This window comes from Perca fluviatilis, chromosome 24 (assembly GCF_010015445.1).
Source record: "Perca fluviatilis chromosome 24, GENO_Pfluv_1.0, whole genome shotgun sequence".
Taxonomy (NCBI): Eukaryota; Metazoa; Chordata; class Actinopteri; order Perciformes; family Percidae; genus Perca; species Perca fluviatilis.
In genome coordinates this window covers 3,376,718-3,399,365 of record NC_053135.1, presented here as the reverse complement: position 1 = coordinate 3,399,365, position 22,648 = coordinate 3,376,718, and the positions used below count along the sequence as shown (strand labels likewise).

The window sequence follows — 22,648 nt, the reverse complement described above, 5'->3', positions numbered from 1 at the left end:
CTCTGCAGACTGTGGCTTCCAAACAACGTCCATCTGTTACTACTTGCTGTCATTTCGGCTGATTACAACCCAGCATGCACTCCAATGATTTGCCCTCGGGCGTTTTCTTTAGAATTGCTGGCAGCAGGTGCTTTCTTGTGTCATCTCGTTTTAGAATTGTGCATCTGTTGTTAGTATAATAGCTTCAAATGCTTCTATCAAAAGTGTCTGATAGGAACATAAAATATTACAAAATCAAATAAAAATGCTGTCTTTTCTCCTTTTTCCTATTGGTCATGTGCTACTGAACCTGCTACAGATGCCCTCTTTACTCACAACCCTTTCCGTTGCATGTGAACCCAAGCCCTCCTTTCTTTTCCTTTTGTTGTTGAGCCCTGCTTCTCCCAGACATCACACTCCTCTCCCTGTCACTTTAGGCTTTGGCTGTCAGATGAGAACCCTGGACAGCGGGATCGGCACCTTCCCTCTCCCCGATTCCGTCACCCGGGCCAGCGGTCGCCACATGCCCAAGTCTGAATCCAGCCCCGCTGGGGTGACCGGTTGCTCCTCTGATCTTGATCGGGAGCCTCCCTCTTCTTACCCAGACCCCTCACAACCTGATGTGAAAGTGTCTTCCCTCCCAAAAACCTGCCTGCATGCCCCTGCCAGCATGGGTCACTCCCTGTCTGAGTCCAGTGTGACCTGCAGCGACAACGCACAAGACACCCAGAGCCGCCTACCCAAATTAGCAGCATCAGGTATGTCGAGAAACTCTTTATATAAACTATTATCGTGCAAGATGGCAAAGTGCCAAAGCTTGAAAACCTACGACAGTTTGTTTAACCTTTCAGAAGGTAAGAATGTCACTGTACTTTGTTTTACATTTTCCTCCAGAGTGCTCAAGGGCACCAGACGAGAGGAAGTTGTTCACATTATTAGACTCTGATTAAAAGAACAGCCTTGTTTGTTCAGCTAATTTTGAAGCTAATGCATCAACACGGACGTCTGATACTCAGCTGAGATGACAAAGGACTCTGTGTCCTTATAGAAGCCTATATACTTCCTGCCCCTGAGGGGAGCTAACAGATGCAACAGATAAGCATGTCAACACAGCCATACAGTAGATCATAAGGCGTCTTCTGCCTCTGCGTTCTGTGTGATGCACAACAGAAAGGTAGCTTGTAGGATGCAATTAGATGGCCGATTAAAGCTACAATAACACACAGGGATGAGCGATCACGGCCAGGGTTTTATGCTTACAGGACATTACCCTGCATCTATTTCACCTCAGTGCTGCGGTGGCACTGCAGGGGCAGCAATTTGAGTCACAACTGCAAACAGAGAGAGAGCGGCTCCTGTTGATCTTCCCCGTGGTACAAATCGATTCAAACATATTACGTGCATCTTTATCGTATGTTTATGGCCTCTATCCTTTTATATCGTCATAAAGGATGGCAGAGAAGGAGCAGCGTCTGTCACATTGTTTGCTTCCTAATAGGTGAGGGGAAGAAAGTGAAAGGACCTTTATGATCCTGATGCAGAATTTTCAGATTGAGGCGGAGCATTGGCCAAAAGCGGGCTGTTATTGTAATGCGGCTGAATGTTAAAAGAGACAATTAAATTGGCTTCTGTCCGAGACAGCAGTAGGCAGGGTGATAATAAGGCAGTGCTTTGTCATTCTGTGGCCGACAGAAAGCTGTTATATCTGGGCTGCCAGGAGTCATAGCGGGGAACAATCGCAGGGTGGACACCATTAATATTTGATGGCTTGGATACTGTGCAGCTCCATTCATATGTGCAGAAAAATGGACGTGTTGGCAGCTGGATGGGTTTTGCTTGAATGGATGTTCTCATCCTGTGTTTCATCAGCCTGTCTGCTGAAGGAAAGATTGTCACTTTGGAAAAATTCAAACAATGTTTTCCTCTTCCTCTGTCTATTTGCATAACATTAGGTGGTCACCGCTTGGGTTATTTACTGTACGCCTTAATAACTAATTTCTCTTTCGTCTCTTTTGACTTATAGATGCAATCAGGACAAAGAGGTTGAGTCTTTTTGCTCCACGCAGCAACATCTCCACAGAGGACAAAAAGAAGGAAAGTGAGAGGAAGATGAAAGCCCATGACCATGATATGCCCGGGGTAAGTCATTTATATTACAATATGCACAATTCTGTGCGAAAGTATTCTGAATGTACATATTTGCAGGCCTTAAAAACACTTTTCAAATCACTGTTATTTGCCAAAAATTGGCTGGGAAAGAATTGCGCAAAGCTGTATTTAAAGATGTTTGTTGTTCACATTCTTCATTCTTTATTCCCTACACCACTGGCAACATAAACGTGCTGGTCTGAGTCTTAAGAAATGTCTCATTTGTGTATTTTAAACTTTATTTTTTTTTTATTTTTTTTTTAACAGGAAAGAGCCCTGCAAGTGTCCACGTACTCGGGCAGCAGCAGTGACACCGAGACTGAACCCGAGGGAACTGGAAGCTCACCCCAAAGGACCCTGATCAACAGATCTAAGAAGAGTGACTCAGGTCCGGTGGAAAATCGAAGTCACCAAATGATTCATGAAGTTCCTTTTAGTCATTTTCAGTCACCTATAAAGATAGAAGCTGCACATTTTATTAAGATCATCCGCCTCATTTTCTGTTGTAACAAATTCCTCCGTCCACAGTTGACCAGAATGAGGAGACCCTGAAGCGAAGCAGTGTGGAGAAATCCTTGTTGATCATGGACTACTACCAGCACAATACATACTCACATCTGGAAAAGGACAGCAGGAGGATTTCCCAGTACAAGCTGTTGCACAAGGAGTCATCCCTGGATGGCAAAGCAAGAGACAGACTCAGTGTGAGTATTTAAACAGCTCGTTGTTCACGGCTAATTGGTTATGCTTGTTAAAAAAAAAAAAAAAAAAAAGGCACAGGCATGCTGCTGATTCCTATCAAGCATTTTATTGGTCATTATTCCCCCTGATGATATCCAGAAAGCTGCACAGGCAGTGATATTTGAAGAAGCTTATTGAGATATTTATCACATGCTGCTCCAGTTCTTGTCTACTGAAAGTAAAAGGAACATTTTTGTGCAATATATTCAAGTCACTGATTGTTTGAGTGGGTTGTCTTTCATATTTTTTTAAGGGGGACAAATCTACCTCTTCTAAATATTTGGGGGGACATATCCCCTGCATCCCCCCCCAAAAAAAATCTTTGCCTATGATGCACTGTGCCCTTTGTTGATTGTTCTAGAATTCATCAATTTTCTCATTTCACGCAGCCCACTTGAGGCAGTTTAAAGTTCTAAACAGACAGCAGCTCCCAGGTGTAGATGAATGCAACTTCATACAGTATGAAGAGAATGTGTGATGTGTTAAGAGACTCGGAAAATACAGGATACACAGGATACAGGGACACACAGTGTCACAGGGTTTGCATAATTTTTTCTTTCCCTGTGGCAGAGGCATAAAGATGGCTTGAATTTTTACCATTCCTGTTTGTCATAGACATTGACTTTTCGGCTGGGCAGAGCAAGTCTTTTTGAGTTGCAATGTCAACTTTACCTTTGAAATACTTCCCGAGGCATGACCGCAGGTTTTCTTTGCTACCATTGGAATTGTTTGCAGATTTTCATAGAAAAAAACCCACCTAATTGCTTTCGATCGCCTCGCCCTCTTGTGTCAGCGGGTGTTTGCCGATTAGTATTTAACGCTGCTGAATGACAAATGAGAATCAGAGACCATGAAATGGCCTCCAGCCTGCGTGGCCCGGCTCTGTGGGACAGCCAAGCTCGCCTCACTTACACTGCTGCCGCCCCAACACCCACCCTCACACAAAAATCCATATCCTGGAAAAAAAAGATCTGACTCAATACAAGTTCAAAACACAATTGTGTATGAGAGGGCAGAGAAAAGAATCAGAATTTATTCTGTGTGTTTTTTATTCTTGACCTTTGGTGTCACTCTGGAACATCAGGCTCAGATATATAGCTGTAAAGCAACCATAAATTAGAATAATTTTGCTGAATTTCTAGTTGGAAGGTGGAATATGCTTACTGCTTCAGCTTTCATTAGCACCATTATATATTAAAATGTTTTATATGATTGCAGAAAGGGCAGTGTCATTCTGAGCCACACTGCATGTATACAAATGCTTGTGTTTCACTATTATTTTTCATTATCTACAAGAAAAATGACATATTTGGCAGCTGAGTAGAAAGACCAGATAGTAAACACCATTGCAAAGGTGTCCTTGTCCTGATCTGACCTCCTCAGGCAAGAAGAGAATTTCAATCAGGTATTATATGATTGTATGAGGCAGAGTCTCACAGTAACAAAACAAAGTTGAGCGCTCGCACTTGAACTGGAAGCGAGGCTCCCGCGAAAGAGATTTTTGATTTTGATCCAAGTCCCGGCGGAGAGCCAGCGAATCAGACAGGGTGTTCGATGCGGTGCTGTGCGTCCAAGCCGCAAGCACAACTCCATTAGCTGACATGCAAGAGACAACACACATCCAGCATACTCTTTGTCTGGTCCTCAAACCTGTCTGTCATTTAATTGGACGCGGTAGGCTACATTTCTGAGGGGTATTTGGGTAGCCTATAGTGCTCACAGGGACTGAACCAAAGCTAAGAGGTCAAAACAACCTGGCATCATGTCCTGTCCTGTCAAAACATTAGCCTGTGCAAGCGATGGTGGAAAAGGACATGTACTCAAGCGCAGTAAACTCAAGAACAGTTTTGAGGTATTTGTAATTTACTTGAGCACTGTGGTGGTTGAAAGTAGGTCCAAATTGACCAGCTACAACACTGTTGCTTGGATGTTAATGCATCAGTAAAAATGTTTTAACAAACCCCATAAACTGGACACTTGCTGTAGCTTTTTTTGCATAGTGTATGAGAATATTTCAACCCATCTGCAATGGAAATTAGCTTACTTTAGGAGTGTTTTAGAGAAAAGTGTCTTTATCTTAAAAGATTAGGGGAGGTTACTGCTTAAGAAATGTACTTGACTTTACTTGAAAATTCCCTTTCTCACCATTTGTAAGAAAACAAGACTTTGAAGACTCAATATGCTTTCATTCAAAGCCAAAGTTGGCATTGATTTTGACAGTAACCTTATTCCTAAACTGTGAAGCAGCCATAATGATGGATGATTGCTGTTGACCCCATTTAGCCTACATTATTCTTTTGAAAAAAGACAATCCATCCGCATGTCTTCACCCCTCACAACGCACTTCCGTACCTGCGTGCACGCTTTATCCTTTGTCGTGGCTCGGCAGCTTTTTGACTTGGGAGACAATGTCATTGGCGGCAGTTTGGGGAAGTTTTGGTGGCTGGTAGCGGGCCCGTGTCAGAGCCCCGGTGATTTAAGCGCCTTTAATAACCTTTCACAAACACTCAGGAGAGTGATGTAAAGCTTAGCGGCTCCCATCAGAGCCCTCACAGCCCGCGCTGGCCTCCCATTCATCATCCTGACAGCACCTGACAGCACTGCTAACGGCGGCCCCCGCCCCCTTCTATCCTCTCCTTCCTCCGAGTCTCTCTTCCTCCCATGTGTCTCTCCTCGTCTCCTTTTCAGTTTTGCCTCTCTCTATTTCTGTCTCTCTCTTAACTCTCTTCGTCTGTTCTCACTTGACTTTCTCCCGCTTTTGTTCTAAACATTTCTTTTAATTCCTTGAATTCCCTTTCCCCAACTTCTCATTTCTTTAGAATTTCTTTTCTGCTTACTCCCTCTTTTCTTTTTCCTGTTTCCATCCTTTGTCTGCACAAAGGAAAAAAGTAATTGCTGCAGGAAAGTCTAGAACTTGTGCCAAGGCATAGCATCAGTAAAGTTAGGGAGATTCCTGGGGTTTATGTGACCTGGGTCCAAAACCAGTTTCTAACAAATCAGCATGCACAGCATCTCCCCAAGCGTGGAACAGCTTGTTACCCTGAGCAATGATTACATGGCAAGGGAATGGGAACATTTCAGTTGACATGTAATTTGAAAAAGGCCACTGGATAACCAAAACTATATCAGCTTACAAATAACTACAACAGCAGGAATATGCGCTGTGCTTGAGTTGATGTCAGATTGATAGCATTGCTAGCCAGCACGATTCAGGAGTCAGGCAGAGCCAGAAATAGAATCCCACGATCAAATTATTCGCACAATGATGGTGGTGAAGCTGACACATATTCAGAGACAGTAAACATCTTTTAATTTGTTTTTTCACCATCGTCTCCATTGTAATATAAATTCAGAATCATGTCAATATAATGGACATGATGTTCAGATTCAGATTGTATAACTCTATGTCAGAATTCTAGCAATAGCAATCAATAGCCAGAATGTGAGTTTTCCATTTACCTTCCTTTAATTCTAACTTGAAAGTGTCAAACCAAACTTTAGCTGTGTTGCCTCAAGTAGACAAAAGACATCTTCCTATCATCACATGGGTGTGTTTCATTACTATCTTGCAAAAATGAAAACCCATCTGCTGATGACAAAATGCCAAAAATTACTTGTTTTGTCTTAGTTGACATATATTTGAAGAACTATCACGCTCAGCACTAACATCAGTGACCATTGTATTTTGGTTCCTTTGGCTGCTTCTCAATAAAAGCCACCCAGTATTTTGCCGGTTGGACACTAACGTGAAGTAACAGCAGTAGGAAATGTTCTGTTCAGCAGTGGCTGAGGTTGATATCAATTTAAAAAAAAAAAACATGATTGATTACGTACATGCATAATTTCCTGTGAATCCCCTGGTGTAACCTGAATTCAGTCTGGGAATAGCGGACTCCGCCACTACGAATCAAAACTACTAAAAATAGAGAGATAATTAATGAATATAAGTACAATGAATGGCAGAAACAAATGCTCAACCTTAAATAGATTAAAAATCTAAAGGATTTTAACATTACAGTAAACCACATACACATTTAACCATCTGTATAAGTGAGAAACATCAAGGCAAAGAGAAAAAAATACGTAACAGCTGGGGGAAAGGAGAAAATGTATCTTGCTCAAGTCACAATAAAAGAGCCTTTCAGTAAGCTTTTGTAGAGAGCAGGTCTACTGAATTCAAGTTTAGACATCCCATTACTGACATGTGATGCAGAACCAATTGCTGTTTCGGCCCCTCGTGTTTTCAAGTGGGAAGCTCTCGCTGAGACGTCTGCCTGCAGCCTCAGTTATGTGTGCAGCCATCATTTTGTCTGAAGCCGCAGGTGGTACAGAGACCTGCACCAGGAAGTTTCGATCCGTTGGTAATTGTTTTCCTCCGAAATCCAATCCAATCAGCGATAAGACAGCCATTCCCTTTCTTTCTTCTTGTTTCTGACCAAAACGAGATATAGAAGTGTGTGTGTGTGTGTGTGTGTGTGTGTGTGTGTGTGTGTGTGTGTGGGGGTGTTAGCTGAGAGAGTCAGGACCTGAAGACTTCTTCACTGTCACGAAGCTCTGCTAATCACTGATCCCCATCACGTCATGTACTCTTTCCTTTCCCGACAATTTTTCCTAGCTGACAATAATGTAAAAATAGTGTCATGAAATGCAGTGTGTGGGTGTTGGAAGTAACATTCAACAAGTCTTATCTGCATTCAACACCTGTGCTTAATTTGGACTCAACCTCTGCACCTTCAAAAACCTACTCAACATTTTATATCATGGCCCCTTCGGGCACATTTTCCTTCAACTTTTCTTTTGATTCTGTCTTCTTTACAAATTTATTGTGACCGTGCCTGCTGAAAAAAAGGTCACATCAATTCACATTAGTGGGGTTTGGTGTGATTTTTGGGTGGAAGCTTGATTCTGCATCAAAATACACCACGACAGATGACTAGGTTGTTTTAACGGGTTCGCTTTTGAGTTTGTCTGAAGTTTTACAGAGAATGTAAAGAATGCAAACTAGCATTTTTCTTTTATACACATTTGTATAAATCACATTTAATTTTGATAGTTATTTGCCCAACCTCAAACAAATATTCCCACTTTTTTTTTTTAACTATTTAATTTTATTCTGAAAGAAGCCTCAATAACAAAAATGCTTCCTCTTTTTCTTCCTCTTGTTCTCATACTTGGCCCTCTGGGCTCTGAGTACTCCATTCCAGCCCCCCACTCACACAGTAGTTCACACCTGGGTTGGCAGGTGAATGCAATTAACTAGCTGGTAGGAGAGGAAACCAACAAGACTTCAGGCCCTTGAGGAACAGGACTGAAAACAACAATTAGTATTGTTTGGACTCTCTCCACCTACACATGCCACCGAACATACAGCTGAATGCAAACACGAACTTGTCAGAAAACATTATGGAAACTGCAGGAAAGTAGCAGGTTAGGGAATAGTAGTATAGTATCTCAGCACAATTTCTAGAAATTAACCAAGACAGACTGAGAAAACTGTGTATCCAAGGGTGTTTATTTTTGTTTTCATTTTATAAATACTACTATTTAATAACCATTGGAAGGTGGCTGTAGCTTATCTATGGAGCCCACTGACACTGTCAACTTGCCCTAGAGGAAGACACTAAAAGCACATTTATGCTCGCTCTATGTACGAAAATAGATACGTCCATTTCAAACAATCTAACAATCAACGCTCATGTTTCCATGCGTCCTTTGGCATAATAGTTAAGCAATATATCCATGAGAGACCAGCTTAAAGTTTCCTTCGCTACCACCCAACTCACATTGAATTCCTGTCCAATATCCTCCCAACTGTTCTGTAGTAATTGTTTCAGGTGTCCCTGTGCCCGTGCGAAGTAACATCTTTTAGATGTTTAAAATCTCTGAACAACTTGCCTAGCCTGTCCTCCAAAAGTTCTGCCATTTTTAAAATGTCTTCGTTGTGTCCTATGGTTGTCTCGCTTGAACTATTGGCTACACTGTCTGCACTGCCCACACGATTTCAGGTGGTTCTGCTCCATTTCATCGGTATCTGTAAGCTTTCAGAAAATGAGCACAAATACAGACAAAATGAACACTGAGTATGGACAGATGGCTCCATCCGTATATGTATCTAATGTTGAGCATAAATATGTCTGAAGGCCATATGTCATATAGTTTAGACCGTAATTAAGAGCAACCAAGTCGGCAAAGCCCTTCAACCGAGTCTTCTAGTTGTACTACATAGTTTACATTTGGAATTTGCAAACAAGTTGTAGATAAGTCAGATAAATGCGATGCTATGTAACTTGATTTCATTGACATAGTGTGAAGATAATAAGAAGTAAAGAAACTATAAACAATAGACACAAGAACTTTGTATGTGGTCCTAGCAGTAAGATATTATGCAAATGATAGATTATTGTACTACCACATCCACAGGACTTTTGTTTAAAGAACTTGCCTACAGCATGTCCTGATGAAGGTGTAAAGCTTGCATGGACATGGACAAATTAGAACCTTTTTTCTAAATATTGCATTTTGTTCTTTGGTCCTCTGGCACATTAGCTTTGTGGTGTTTGGTGACTTATTAAACTTAAACGTGTAAGATCAAAGAACTCCTGCAGGTTTCATTGCCAACTTCTAGACATTTTAATCACTTTAACAGCACTCGAGACTACCTTACTGATGCAGCCGTGTTTGTGTTCATGCTTACTGTATGCGAGAAGTAGTTTGGGGTTCAGGTCTGATGGGAGATACACCTTTGGAGCATCCCTAGAGGTGTCCTGGACTCTCCAGCTATTACTTTGTGTACTTACCCCTGCAAAAATACCTTTGTAGATAACTGCTCTCCCAGGCTGGAATTGCTAAAGCAAAATGCAGCTACCCATAGAATTTTGTTTAGAGCCTCTGAGTAGGGAGTTTGATGCTGATTGCTACAGTAACCAGCTCCCAAAAGTGCCTTTTGAGACATACAGTAGAAATCACGTAGAATACTTAAATATGATATAAACAACTGACTATTTTTAGCTTTATGGGTTTTGTTTTGTTCTCATCCGTAGCGAGGGTCATTAGCAATGATGTGGCAGAGTCATGTCACAAATAATCTAAGCGTTAAGTACCAAAGAAGCAGATGGTTGCACTTTTGTTGTTGAGTCTAATTGCTGCCGAGTTGTCCAATGGCGTGTGCCCTTGAAAAGCCAACAAGACACGATCTGGCCTAGTGATAAGACCTGCAACGATAACATTCTTCAATTCTAATACCCTCTTAACTGTCACGACTTTGAGCACATGTAGTCACCCTAATCATGAGCACATTCAGGATGAAACTGTTCCTTCTAATTAAAGCAGTGTTGACAGATAGCTGCTTTACACGCAACATTTCCCCTGAGTAACATATTCCAGACTATGCTAATCTATAAAGCAGAATGCCACAGGCTGTACAAAAGAAATGAAACATCATATGACACAGTTAATATAACAAGGAGAGTGGGTGAGCCCAGATGCCCAGAGATGCACCCTTGCCAACACCCAAGACATACATTTGGTCCTTGAGCGTGATTAAAATCTCAATATAGATCACTGTCATGCTCTCAAGCAGTCTTATTGCTTTGCAGCCCAACACTACAAACAAGATAAGTTACATGGTGCAATGTTAGACTTACTTCTGTGCTCTGTGTTTATTGTGTGTATGTCAAAGCAACAGAAGCAAGTGCGCATGAATTTGAGACTGGGAACTATTAACAGTGCAGCATACGTTTATGCAAATGGGATGTAGTTATATAGCGCTTTTCTAGTCTTAGCTACTACCCAAAGTGCTTTTACAGTGTACTGGAACCATTCACCATTTACACCCATTCATACACTGTGGCCGAGGCTGCCATTCACACAAATTCACATACAATTTGGGGTTCAGTGTCTTGCCCAAGTTTATCAATTCAAGATGCAGCAAATGATATTTCTTTACCATAAATTATCATATTTGGAGCTCTCTATTGATCTATGTTCCTTTTTTTGCTGTGCAGAAGGAGATTCCCATGGAGAAGACGCCCATCAGTGCCCAGCCCGGCTCTCTCGACTTCTCTTTGGAGTCCCTGAACAACCTGAATCACAGCAGCTCCAGCAGCGGCAGCCTGTACCCGGACACAAGCTTAGGCAGCCGCAGAGTAGACTGCCACGCCGACGCAGGAAAGAGCAGGGAGGACTGCTGCAAGGTGGACGAGCCCTCCTCCTCCAGTTTCTCTAGCAAACCTGGGGCGGATCCTGTGGGCTCCCTCAGCGACTCGCTGTACGACAGCTTCTCCTCCTGCACCAGTCAGGGCTCCAACGAAGTGTAGGGGCAACAAGTAAGAAGGCAGGGCTGTAGCGCTAGATTCCAGTCTCAAATCTGGGTTTCAGACCAGTCCTTTAAAATCTTGTGTCAAGCTTTGCCACTTTTCTTTCCTTTTTTGAATTATCTTCTGAGTGGATTTTGAGGTAGATTTTCATCTGAACCTTTAAGCATTGGTATTTGCATCTGCAAGTAAAACAAATACTTAAATTGGACTTGGTTTGCATTGGTCTCAACACCCTTTGGATCTGGACTACTGCCCTGCCACAACATGTGGAGCCCTGTCCTCTCTACATACAACACAAAGCACTTAGTGAAGCAGGAGACACAAGGATGAAACCCAAACACCAAACCATGGACTTTTGATAGTTTGACTCTGGGTGTGGTGGACTGGACAGCAATACACAACGTTGTTTCATTGCATTTTTTTCTCCCCATGCTGGGGAACTTCTTATCATTGCACTGTAACAAATACTGTACAAAGTTTGTAAGGAGTGTAAAGTGAACGATTATTCGAGCAGTGATAAGCAGGGCGTTTTCTTGGTGCAACGCTGATGGGCAACACTGGCGTACAGTTGCAACAATATTGTTGCTTTGATTGCATTCCTGTTTGCTAGAGAAAAAAAGATTTAAACCTAAGGTGTCATTATGTTTTGCTGCTAAGTATGTTTCCCAGTTGCCTATCTCGTCTGTGTTATTTTGAGCCGTTATGCAGCTGATGACAGCAAAGAAAACGGACAATTGAGCAAAATGTTCTTCAAATGACATGAAAATGATCACCATTCAGCTATCAATACTCATTTCTAGCAGCATATTATCTAATGATGCCAACTGAAGCAAAGCATACTATGTTTCCACGTGGTATATTAACTAAGATGATTTCTCAGTGTCTGACAGGTACACAGGTACAGCAAACGACCAACATTTTGGTAGCTCAGGGAACATACTGGACTAATATAGATTGTAAGATTTAAACTGCAGCCATCAGGAAAATGTCAACAAATGCAAATAACTCCGTAATCTTTTGCTTTTTTGAGTTCCTCATGCTAAACTCCAGAATCCAAACAGCCTAGTTTAGTCTCATGTGGCGTACCTGAACTCTCCACACCTCAGTTTTCCTTTCATAGTTGTATTATGTTGTATATAAAATTGCTATAAGTTAATATCAGAATGGGCATTGCTGATTGATATATGCAAATGAGAGGAAAAAAAAAAATGTAAATTGTTTGCCAATCATTCAACCGAGGTTTTAAGTCTACTGTTTGAAAATGTCTTTTTTTCTGATGGAATTCTTTAGGGGTCTTGTTTAAAAAAAAAAGTCTTTATTTTGATCAATAAGAGCTAATACTAAAATATTATTTTATCACTTTATTTTAAAGACATATTTGAACTTTTAGGTGACGTTATGACAAATTTCTACCTGGAATTTGACCAGCTGGTGCTAATCAACAGAGCCGACTGTGTGTTTTCAATTTTTCTATGAAACTGTTAATATTGTATGAAGAGAGTCTGAAAAGGACTCGTGTATTTTTCTAGATGTCCAGTATTTATACCCACATTTTGTACTGTCAGACTGTAGTGTGATTATCATGCTTCACCTCTCTCCTTAAATGTTCCTGGCTCCTTTGTAAAGAGAAATGGTTACCAGCAGTGTTACCTTGGTAATTATTATTAATGTTATTATTATTACTGTGTGCAATTTTGTCTGTTACACCAGACTTTAATGCTATATTTTATGTAACTATTTCCTAAATAAATATGAGAAACTATTTCCTATTTCAAACTGAGCTGCAAGGTGTGTGTGTGTGTGTGTGTGTGTGTGTGTGTGTGTGTGTGTGTGTGTGTTGTTGTGTGGGTGTGTGGTGTGTGGTGTGTGTGTGTGTGTGTGGGCAAGGTTTTTAAGTAGAATAATGAGAATGGATCCTATAGGGATTTTTTTTAATTTTTTCCCCCCCCCCCCTTTATCTTCATTAGGTTTTTAGGTATTTTCATTGTGTAATGAATTGAAGGGAGGCTATAGGTCGCTCCTACACTTCGGCGCGGAGGGATTTAGAACCATTAGTCCCTTGATGGGTAATTATGTGCGTATAAATAAACGCAATTAGTTTACGCACGCTCGGATGATTTCTCTTTCTGTTACATACAGTAATAGGCTCAAGATGTTCTATTGATCATAAAAAATTCAAACAGCAGTAGAATCAGATAACCCAAAGGAGCAGAAAAGTTAATGAAATTACAATAAAGGTCACTTATTAAAGTCAGTATTGACCATCATTTGGAATACGATAGAAATATAGGAGTCATTCAATGGAAAATCTAAATACGTTAACGGAGCAACAAAATGTGACGTATATAGTTAGAAATACAAAACTGTTAAAAAAAATAATTAATTAATGTATCATTTGTCAGTGAAAAAGTAGCATCAAACCAAAGTCTTCGAAGAATTAGGGATCATTTTAAGGACTCTCTATTGCGGACACACTGAAGTCCTAATATAGCCTGTAGCCTACATGTTATAGGGAAGATCTAATATAAGAGGAAATTGAAAGGAATATCTCATGTTAATATAAATTCACTGAACTTTTCATCACCGAAAGATCATTCAAATGTCATAAAACTAGAAAAATACCAACCTATGAGACGTCATCTGCGCATGAAGACAAACCGAGTGAGAAGTGAAAAAGACAAGACTGCGAGCTCCCGTCACGTGGTGCGCTTTATGATTTGTGCGCTGTGGATTTGTCTCCAGTTGGGCTCGAGAGAAGAAGAGACTCTTCACACTTTGCGGAGCTTTTGCTCTCACCTCAGCCAAACCATCCGCGCGAGAGCATGAGCGGATCTGTGTCTGGGCTTCCTCCCCGGCGGTTCGTCCTCCATGCCTCCGTCTAAACAAGTTCCTTTGATCTGATGTTTCCCCTCCGAGAGTCATTTCGGAGAGAATGCGTCTTCTCGTTTTTGCGACTTTATTTGGAGTCCTTCTCGACGCAGGTAGGTAGCAAGTTGGAGATACTGCGGTGTGGAGGCGCAGTGTGGAGCGCATGTGTTCAGCTTGTATGCAACAAAAACAATTGCTTGTTGCGTAATATGCGCTAACTTCCTTCCTATCCGTGCGCAACCGAGGGTAAATGCCAATATTACAAAACATTATTGATTGTTTATTGCATCCGTGCAGGATATACTGTTCCCATGTTGATGCCAATTCAATTTAGGAAACAGAACTATTGCCTTTTGGTAACTAATTTCCTCTGCGTAAAGTAGCCCATGTAAAGTCTGTGCGTAAAATCGGACGTCCAGATCCGAATACAATACAGACATGTAGTGTCTGAATTTATATACTTTTGGAGGAAACTTAAGGAACATAAATAATGGACAGTAATGTTGCGTTTTTGGTGCTGGGGTTGCGCGCTGAGGAAGCAGCGCTGTGCTGGACTCCTCTGCGCTGTTTTGGCACAGAGGGAAAAATATAGAAACACAGATTCAGTGCAATAACACATTTTAAACCTGATTATTATGACCTGTTGGTTTCTATACTCTAGCTGATGAATTTTCTTTGGCTGAGGGATTTTCTTCTTGTCAGTCTAAGTGTTGGAAAGAATGTGAAGATGTTGCCTTTTTGTGCCATTTTTCTCTCGCTTGTGCTCATAAGAGGAAATAGACTGCAGTTTCCAGAGCTGTCCCTACACCTGTGTCTGATTTTTATCATATTATATTGTTGTTGTGTAGAGCCCAAAGTGATTACAGTTAACGGGATTGTAATTAGAAGATATTGGTTTTGCACATTCTGAATACAGAAGGTGTAATGATTTGGTTTATTTTTTATATCACCTTCTTTTTTCTGTTGAGGAAAAGAAACCGCTGGATTCTGCCCTCAAATATGACATAAACAAGTTTTTTTTATTTTCATAATCTCCTGCCCAGGTGATGGATGGAGCTTTCAGACATTTGCTTGGTTTAAAGTAATTATGCTGGGGTTGTGATGTTATATGTGGACCTTTTTATCAGATGCAGTTGAGATTAATGTTCGGTGCCATTTCAATGATTAGACTACTAATATAAGTCAGTGGGGTCTGATATTCTGTGTGGTATATTTAGGAAAGAAAGGGCTTTAAGTTGTAACAGAATGCTAACATAAGATGCAGATATCTTTTAGAAATACTAAATGACCCTATAGCAGCTATTTATAACAAATCAGTGTGCCAATTAACACTGACTGATGTAATTACTTTTCATTCTCAGCTCTGAAAAATGTTCAGAGGTTCAATGCAATGGATAAACTTCACCATGACCTATGATGCAATGAGTTGTGAAAATATGTCATGCATGTCGCAGAGGAGTATTGCATGGCATGCATATTGTCTGCAAAAAAGACAAGACACACCTTCTCCATTTTAGGTTGCAAAGTTCGATTTCTGCTGCTGTTTCTGCAGGGCCGTGTAGAACGGCTATAGTCGGATTAATGAGGAGGTTTCAGGCAATAAGAAAAGCACATCCAGTCAGCTTTAAAAGCATCAAATAAAATGTGCAAAAGCTACGAGAAGTGCTGTATATTATATTTACGAGAAGACGCTGTAGAAGCCATACACTCAGATTTTTACTACCTTAGGGGATGGGAATTCACGCGGGCAATCTCTGCACTGGCAGAGTGCATCAAGTCTCTTACTGCCGGTTCGTATTGTAAATGGAGCTTTATCACCTATAAAAGCCCATGGTTTAAAAGGGAAGTTAAAGTCACCACTCTGCTTTGCTGATGGGCTATTTTCTTTCTTTACAGTTTTTCTCACTTCAATGTGTGAATCTAGAACCTCTCTGTTGACACTCATGAGACAGCCAATAAAAACTTTCGAAAAAACGCCTACGATTAGACTTGGCCAAGGACTTAATCATGTGCTTTGTAAAGTCACACAACCTCGGCAATATCCTTCTGCTAGCGGGCGTAGGGGAGATAGAGAAGATGATGTGTGCCATTTGTCTTGTTTGGAGGTAAAACGCCATCAAAGGCTCTTGCACAAAGGCCTCTGCTTGCTCTAAGAAAACGAAGAAAAGAAATGTAGCCTACAGATTGGATTCACAAAATGTATGGAATGACAGTATGGTCTATAATGCACTCTGAAAGGACAAACAATGTATGCTGTCATGAAAGGAAATCATAGAAAATAATAAATATGTGACATTGAACTAGTTGGGAAATACTCTTATTTGCTTTCTTACTGAGAGTTCGATGAAGAGATAGTTACCACTTAGTGTGCAGTAAGCCAGCAGGCAGGTTAGCTTAGCTTTGCTTAGCTTAGCACAAAGGCTGGAAACAGGGGAAACAGCTAGCCTGCCTCTGTCCAAAGGTAACAAAATTCACCTTCCAGCACATTAGTTGGTTTTTTTCCAGTCTTTGTGCTAAGCTATGTTTACCGGCTGCTGGCTCACTGTACCTACGATTTACGAGTATATAGTCTACCTGTCAGCTCTACGTTTTTCGCATATAACATTTGTGCTTCATATTCTATGGCCATTTTCCCAAATTTTCCAAAATTAATATTCTGCATTTGACAAACAACAGATGTAGCTGAAGCCAAATTATTTTATGTTGTGAAGAAGGGATTGGCTATTTATGTATGGTATTCATCCATAGGAAAAAAAGGAATCTTCAGGACTCAATTATGTCTACAGTACCACTAATGATTGAATCTTTTTGAACTCTTGTTCCTGCTGCATGGTGCAGGAGATGCCCTTCAGATCCAGTGCTACCAGTGTGAGGAGATGAAGCAGAATGACTGCTCCGCACCGGAGTACATCGTCAACTGCACCGTCAACGTACAGGACATGTGCCAGAAGGAGGTGCTGGTCAAACCCGATGGTAAGACACAGCTTACAGTACATCTATATAAATGCTTGGGACTGATATGGATTGAGGTATTTTCTATTATTAAAATACTAATTTGGAGGATTACGCATCCTTTGGTGGAGGTAAGCTCTCTTGGTTTTCTTATTCCTTGAAGTCGGTTATGATTGATTGTTGAGGATGTTGAGGACACAGGCTAGGCCAGCCAAAAGTAAAATAAAAAAATAAATAAAATAAAGCACAACTTCCCATTTATCTGCAGAAGAAAGGTGACCGTCTGGAAACCGGAGACGGAGCCGCACCCAGCACCCTCTGAGCATTACGTTTTATTTCTTTGCCATTCAGATGAGGGTAGGCTACATTATAAAGTCGCTAAGCACTTGCAGTTTTCTTCATGTACAACAGAGCAGGCAATTAACATACATTCTGATGTCTCAACTGGGATTAGCCTTGTCATAAAAAAGGTTGTCTGGAAATCAGCAGGTAAAAAAAAATATCGCTTATAAAAAAGATTTCTTGCTGTGACATTTAGTCAAGTCATGCAAATGCAACCTACGTAAACCGCAACTGAAGTCAGCTGTGATGTTTGCACCTGTTGGCATTTTAAAATGACAGAAAATACTCCTCATCAAGGATACCCAACTATCCATTTTGCTTTCCTCCAAACACTTTAAAATCCTCATATGTCTGGCTTACTGACCCAGTAGAAGAGGCCAAGCAGGTTGCAACAAATTCCTCTTATAGGTTTTTCAGTGTAATAGGCATTGTTATCTGTGATTCTGTTTCTTTGCTCAGCTTCAAAGATGGAGAGAGAAGCATTGATTGATGAGTGGGGATTGACTGTGTAAAGAAAGCACAGTCTTGCAGACAAAGCATCAGACAGTGTAACGCATTAGTTTTTCCATGACCCCATTCTACATTGTTTTTGCTCAACATGAGACATCTCTGTGTTGTCGTATCGCTCCAAAACCCCAGCGAACACTATCTCACTGGACCACTTTATTCGGCTCATTCGTCAAAGACTTTCCTTCAGCTGCAACCGACACAACATTAGATTAGTTTTGCACTGTGTTAAAGAAAATAAAATCGGTTCGGCCTGCAGGGTGCCCACTTAACCGTAATGGGAATTTGGAGGGTGGTGTCCTTCTTTTTTTTTTTAGCCTTTCCAAAACTAGAAACAAAAGGGCAAAAGTATAAGGAATGGATTAAACTGTGTTTATCTGCTCTAACAAGTAGATGCTAGATCCCACCAGTTACATGCGTCGACATCAACACGGGCATCAAGACTACTGCGCAGGCCGCAACGCTTTGGCTTCACCGCTATTGAACAAACGTTAGTGCAGTGTTTACATTTCCCATGCACTGCTACATGCTATACAGGGAAACCTGTAATCTAGGTTAACGTTAATTTCTCCCCAATTTTGGATTACATTGCTTCTGGAACATGTCCCGTTGTGTAGCTTTTGGTTTAGAATCCTTTTTATCGGGGATTTTTCACTGTAGAAAGTGACGCTAAACTACGTCGCAGTCGGTCTCCGGCTGCAATGACGGACGGTACCAGTTTCCTGTTGTGTTACATCCAAAATGCCTTTTCTCTTTTAAAAAGTGTTAAAAGTGACAATGCTGTTTAAAAATATGAACGTATGAAGCGCTTTAAACAAACTCACGGAACTGATTTAATAAGCCAGCTAGCTACAGCCAGGGCAAGTCGTCATTTCCGATGGAAAGAATCAACGGTTTCCGGGTTAGAAAAGAGAAGCTTGCTTTTGTTTACCTCTGTCTGAAACCAAGGACACATTATTTAATTGCAAATGCACGTTCTGAACAAAGATTAGATGTTTGTAGAGCAACCTAACCTCAAATTCTGGAGCAAGAGCTTGAGGCCAAACGTTTAGTTTGGCAAGGTGAACACTTTACATAGCCTATGTGTTGTGAAGGGTATAAGACAGGTGGCTTCATAGTTAGACACACTATCTTGTAATTGGAAGTTTGCAGGTTCAATGGCTGCAATCATAGCTTTGTGTGATGTCCTTGAGTGATAAATTTTCAACGCTACAGATGTGCTTTTCACACTTTGCCTTGTTGGACACGGTAGCTGATCGCTGATGCTTCCTGTAGAAACGTGTATGACAAACACAAAGAGGGAAAATGCTCAGCTACATATTTCTTCTCCATCAATAAAAAAAGCATTCCCAGATAATGGAACACTCTGCCAACAGAGATTGAATGTGTGTGAATTTGATTTAATCAAAAGTTTTTCTTGTCTAACGGGAAAATTTAATTTGCCGAAAACACAAGATAAACAACACAATGGGAATGCCACATGAATGAAAAATTACCTGACACAGCCTATGATAGAAACACAATATATACCAATATATACCAGATGGAGAAACAGCACTTGATAAGGGAGTCAGTGGCTCTGGAGTGCAATAAAAAAAAGTTACAGCATTACAGTATATGAGTTTTTATTCTTCATACAAGCATACAAAGTGTCGTAACATATAGGCTACCTCACACTGACAAGCATTACTTAATAAGAGCAGACAGGAAGTCAATAGCTCCATAGCCCTGTAGTGCAATAAAATGCTGCAGCATTGCAAAACACAAGTCTGTTAGATGTTACATTTTCAATCTAAGCAATCCAGTTACAGCAGGGGGAAATGAATCTGTTGTTTGCAACATGCTTAACATCTGAATGAAAGGATGACCTGCCAAAAACTGTGCTTTCTCTGTGTGGACACACTACAAATTTAGTTATTTTTTTTTGTTGTTGCAGGAATCCATTATCGGAAGTCCTGCGCCTCCTCTGGGGCTTGCCTCATCGCCTCCTCTGGCTACCAGCAGTTCTGCACCGGCAGGCTGAACTCAGTCTGCATCTCCTGCTGCAACACGCCGCTCTGCAACGGGCCCAGGAGGAAGCGTCCCGTCCCTTCGGCGGCGATGTCCAACCGGCCGCTTCTCCTCTCGCTGGCCTTCCTCCTGCCGCTGCTGACGCTGCTCCCTGTGACGTAGACCGGGGATCACATCACGTCCCCACCGTACAGCTTGTTTTCTTTAGTCCACACCCACAGAAAAGAGAAGAACCCTCACTTTTTGTCGGTTCATTTAACCCTCATGTTGTCCTTGGGTCAAATTTGGGACGTCGAAATAAGCGCCGAAAAAAGGAAAAGGGAAAAGCTTAAAAAAATGTTAAAAGTCGACAAAAACATCTATAAAAAAGAAGTCAAAAACTCCAGAAGAAAACGTCAAAACATTGGAAAAAGCAATAAAAGTCAGACAAAGGGACAAAAAAGTTGAAAAAAAACAGCCAAAACATCTAAAAAAGCTATAAAACTGTTGATATAAAGGAACAAAAATGTGGAGAAGGGACAAGAAAAGAGTTCTTTTCATGATCGACGGGAAGACAACAGAAGGGTTGAGTTCACACTGCCCACTTAGAATTAAATTAGGGCTTGGAAACGAAGGCTTGTCAAAAGGTCAAATCTTGGCGTGTCATCCTGAAAGGTTTAAGATTTTGGCAGCGGGAGAGGGAGGCGGAATCAAATCAGGTTGTCCTTGCAACTTCAGCTAAACCAGATATTTACCTGCTATGGTGACCTATCCAGAAATAAATAGCTTTTAAAGGGCAGGTGTGACAAAAATAAGCAAAATACGCTAAATCACTTTCTTCTTTCATACTACTATTATGTCTGTCCATTAAAATATATGGCTACAGTCAGTGTTGGTTAGCTTAGCTTAGCACAAAGACTAAAAACAGAGGGAAACAGCTAGCCTGGCCCTGCATGAAGGTAACAAAATCACTCATTAACACATTATATTGCTGTTTAATCCACTATGTCTTGGCTGGGTGCAATTGCCTGGCAACCAAGGCCAAGTAATCATATTTTTTAACCCCCATAGAATGGTAAATTATTATATTATTATCAAACTTTTTTGTATGGATTAGACAAATAAGATATACTATGTTATTTAGTGAGCTGGGAGGTAGATTTTGTTATCCTCAGACACAGCCAGGCTAGCTGTTGCTGTATTTGTGACAATAGGCTAAGTGCTAACCGGGTGCTCGCTGTAGTCTTATATTTAATTGACAGATGTGGGAGTATACTAAGGATATTTCACAAAATGCCAGGAAATCTACAGCATGCAATGATCATTTATGCACATTTTCATTGTCATAGATTCCCCTGGGAGCCCGGACCTGTGATCACTGCCGTGACACACCGAAGGAGCAGATTTGGACACCACCCTGGCTTTTTGTCCTGAAAAAACATTGAATCTGATCGATATAACCCGGTAAACACTGAGGAGGACACTGGCAAACTGGAGAAGTGGAAGCATTTGGAGCTTTCTGAATCATTTATTGCTCTTGTTGCCAGAGAATGACCGTCCAGTCTGCAACCGAGGCATCGCTCAATTTCTTTGCTTTCTGTCAAGTGGAGCGTTTTTGTGAGGAACCTGCTCTGGAGTTATTTTCTGGTTATTACATGCTGTAAAAGCTACTGGTAGAAGTTATTGTGGAAAAAGATATCTTTAAGCTTTTTGGGGTTTTTGTTGATTCATGGTTCGAAGCAGCACTGTTGGTTTATGTTAATAAAATGATGTTAATGTTGTTGCTGTTGTTGCTCTGAATACACAGACGTTGGAGAGAACTGACATTACAAACCCCAAAAATACACTTATGTTCTTGTTATTCTTATATTCTATATGTCATGATGACAAAGGCACTTTGATTCAGGCAAATATGAATTTGAAGACGTATCTTGCAGCATATTAATTATCACATGTATGCATATTTTTCACTGCCGGACAGTATTGATTGACATTTTACTTCTTGGAATATGAAAGATGCTGAAATAGTTTTGGACAGTCTATTTGAGTTATTGCTTATTAATCCTCGCTTATAAGATTTCAAAGTTGATTCCGTCGTACAAGAACCTGATTAGATGTATTAATTAGACATTAATATTCCATATATTCCTTTGTGAAATGAGACATAGTGCAGTATAAGAACGAGCTATAAGCACAAATACATTCTCACTGGAAAACAATGCTTCAGGGTGATATCAGCAATATTTCCCTTTAAGTTTAGATTTGTTTAGAAGAATTTAACATATGCCCAAATCATAGCTATTACTGCATGTTGCCATTGCTGTAGACCAAATAATGTATTTCATAATCTACACCAATGAGAATACATTTGGCTTACTTTGTGGATCTTATTTCCATGCCCAGATGGTCATTTTGTGAAAATTGAAATTTCCCTCCAAATTATTTAATTTTATTTCATGAAGTTTTATTTTATTGTTTTATTGTTTTTCAACCTGTACAGTATTATATTTATATGTGTTGAATGTGCTGTAGACAACAACAATTCAGGCATTCTCTAACTGTATTGTATTGCCACACATGACGGTATTAACGGTCCAGAGCCAAGAAAGAATGTTGGATATTGATAAATATTATAATTATCAGACTTATTTCAGAGCATCCTTTGACTGTTCTGGAGACAAAGGTTTCACACAGATATGGACCATCTGATAAATGTTCATCATGGCAGTTTTTTGACTGGTCTTCTGTGAAGAGTAACACTGTATTCTGCTGATCTGTGATGTAAATAAATGTTGCAGAAAAACGGA

At 40.6% G+C, this 22,648-nt stretch overlaps 2 protein-coding genes across 2 annotated transcripts in view; both read left to right on the top strand.

Moving 5' to 3' along the window:
- Positions 1-12,959, top strand: part of LOC120554430 (nck-associated protein 5-like) — a 124,615-nt gene extending 111,656 nt beyond the window's left edge. Inside the window, 5 exon segments of the mRNA XM_039793313.1 lie at positions 417-737; positions 2,003-2,118; positions 2,395-2,515; positions 2,656-2,831; positions 10,872-12,959. Of these exon segments, the coding sequence (XP_039649247.1) occupies positions 417-737; positions 2,003-2,118; positions 2,395-2,515; positions 2,656-2,831; positions 10,872-11,183 (1,046 nt within the window). The 3' untranslated portion in view covers positions 11,184-12,959.
- Positions 12,960-13,882: 923 nt separating this feature from the next.
- LOC120554429 (ly6/PLAUR domain-containing protein 1-like) lies at positions 13,883-22,648 on the top strand. The gene is made up of 4 exons (XM_039793312.1): positions 13,883-14,164; positions 16,890-17,024; positions 19,789-20,050; positions 21,191-22,648. The coding sequence occupies exons 1-3, from the start codon at positions 14,116-14,118 to the stop codon at positions 20,022-20,024; spliced, it is 420 nt and encodes a 139-aa protein (XP_039649246.1). The 5' UTR covers positions 13,883-14,115; the 3' UTR covers positions 20,025-20,050; positions 21,191-22,648.

What these genes read in the sequence shown, in the direction of transcription:
- LOC120554429 (XM_039793312.1), top strand. Translation starts at nt 14,116, where the DNA reads ATGCGTCTTCTCGTTTTTGCGACTTTATTTGGAGTCCTTCTCGACGCA. An exon ending in TGGAGTCCTTCTCGACGCAG is followed by an intron (nt 14,165 to 16,889) that starts GTAGGTAGCAAG and finishes TGCATGGTGCAG; the next exon opens with GAGATGCCCTTCAGATCCAG. An exon ending in GGTGCTGGTCAAACCCGATG is followed by an intron (nt 17,025 to 19,788) that starts GTAAGACACAGC and finishes TTGTTGTTGCAG; the next exon opens with GAATCCATTATCGGAAGTCC.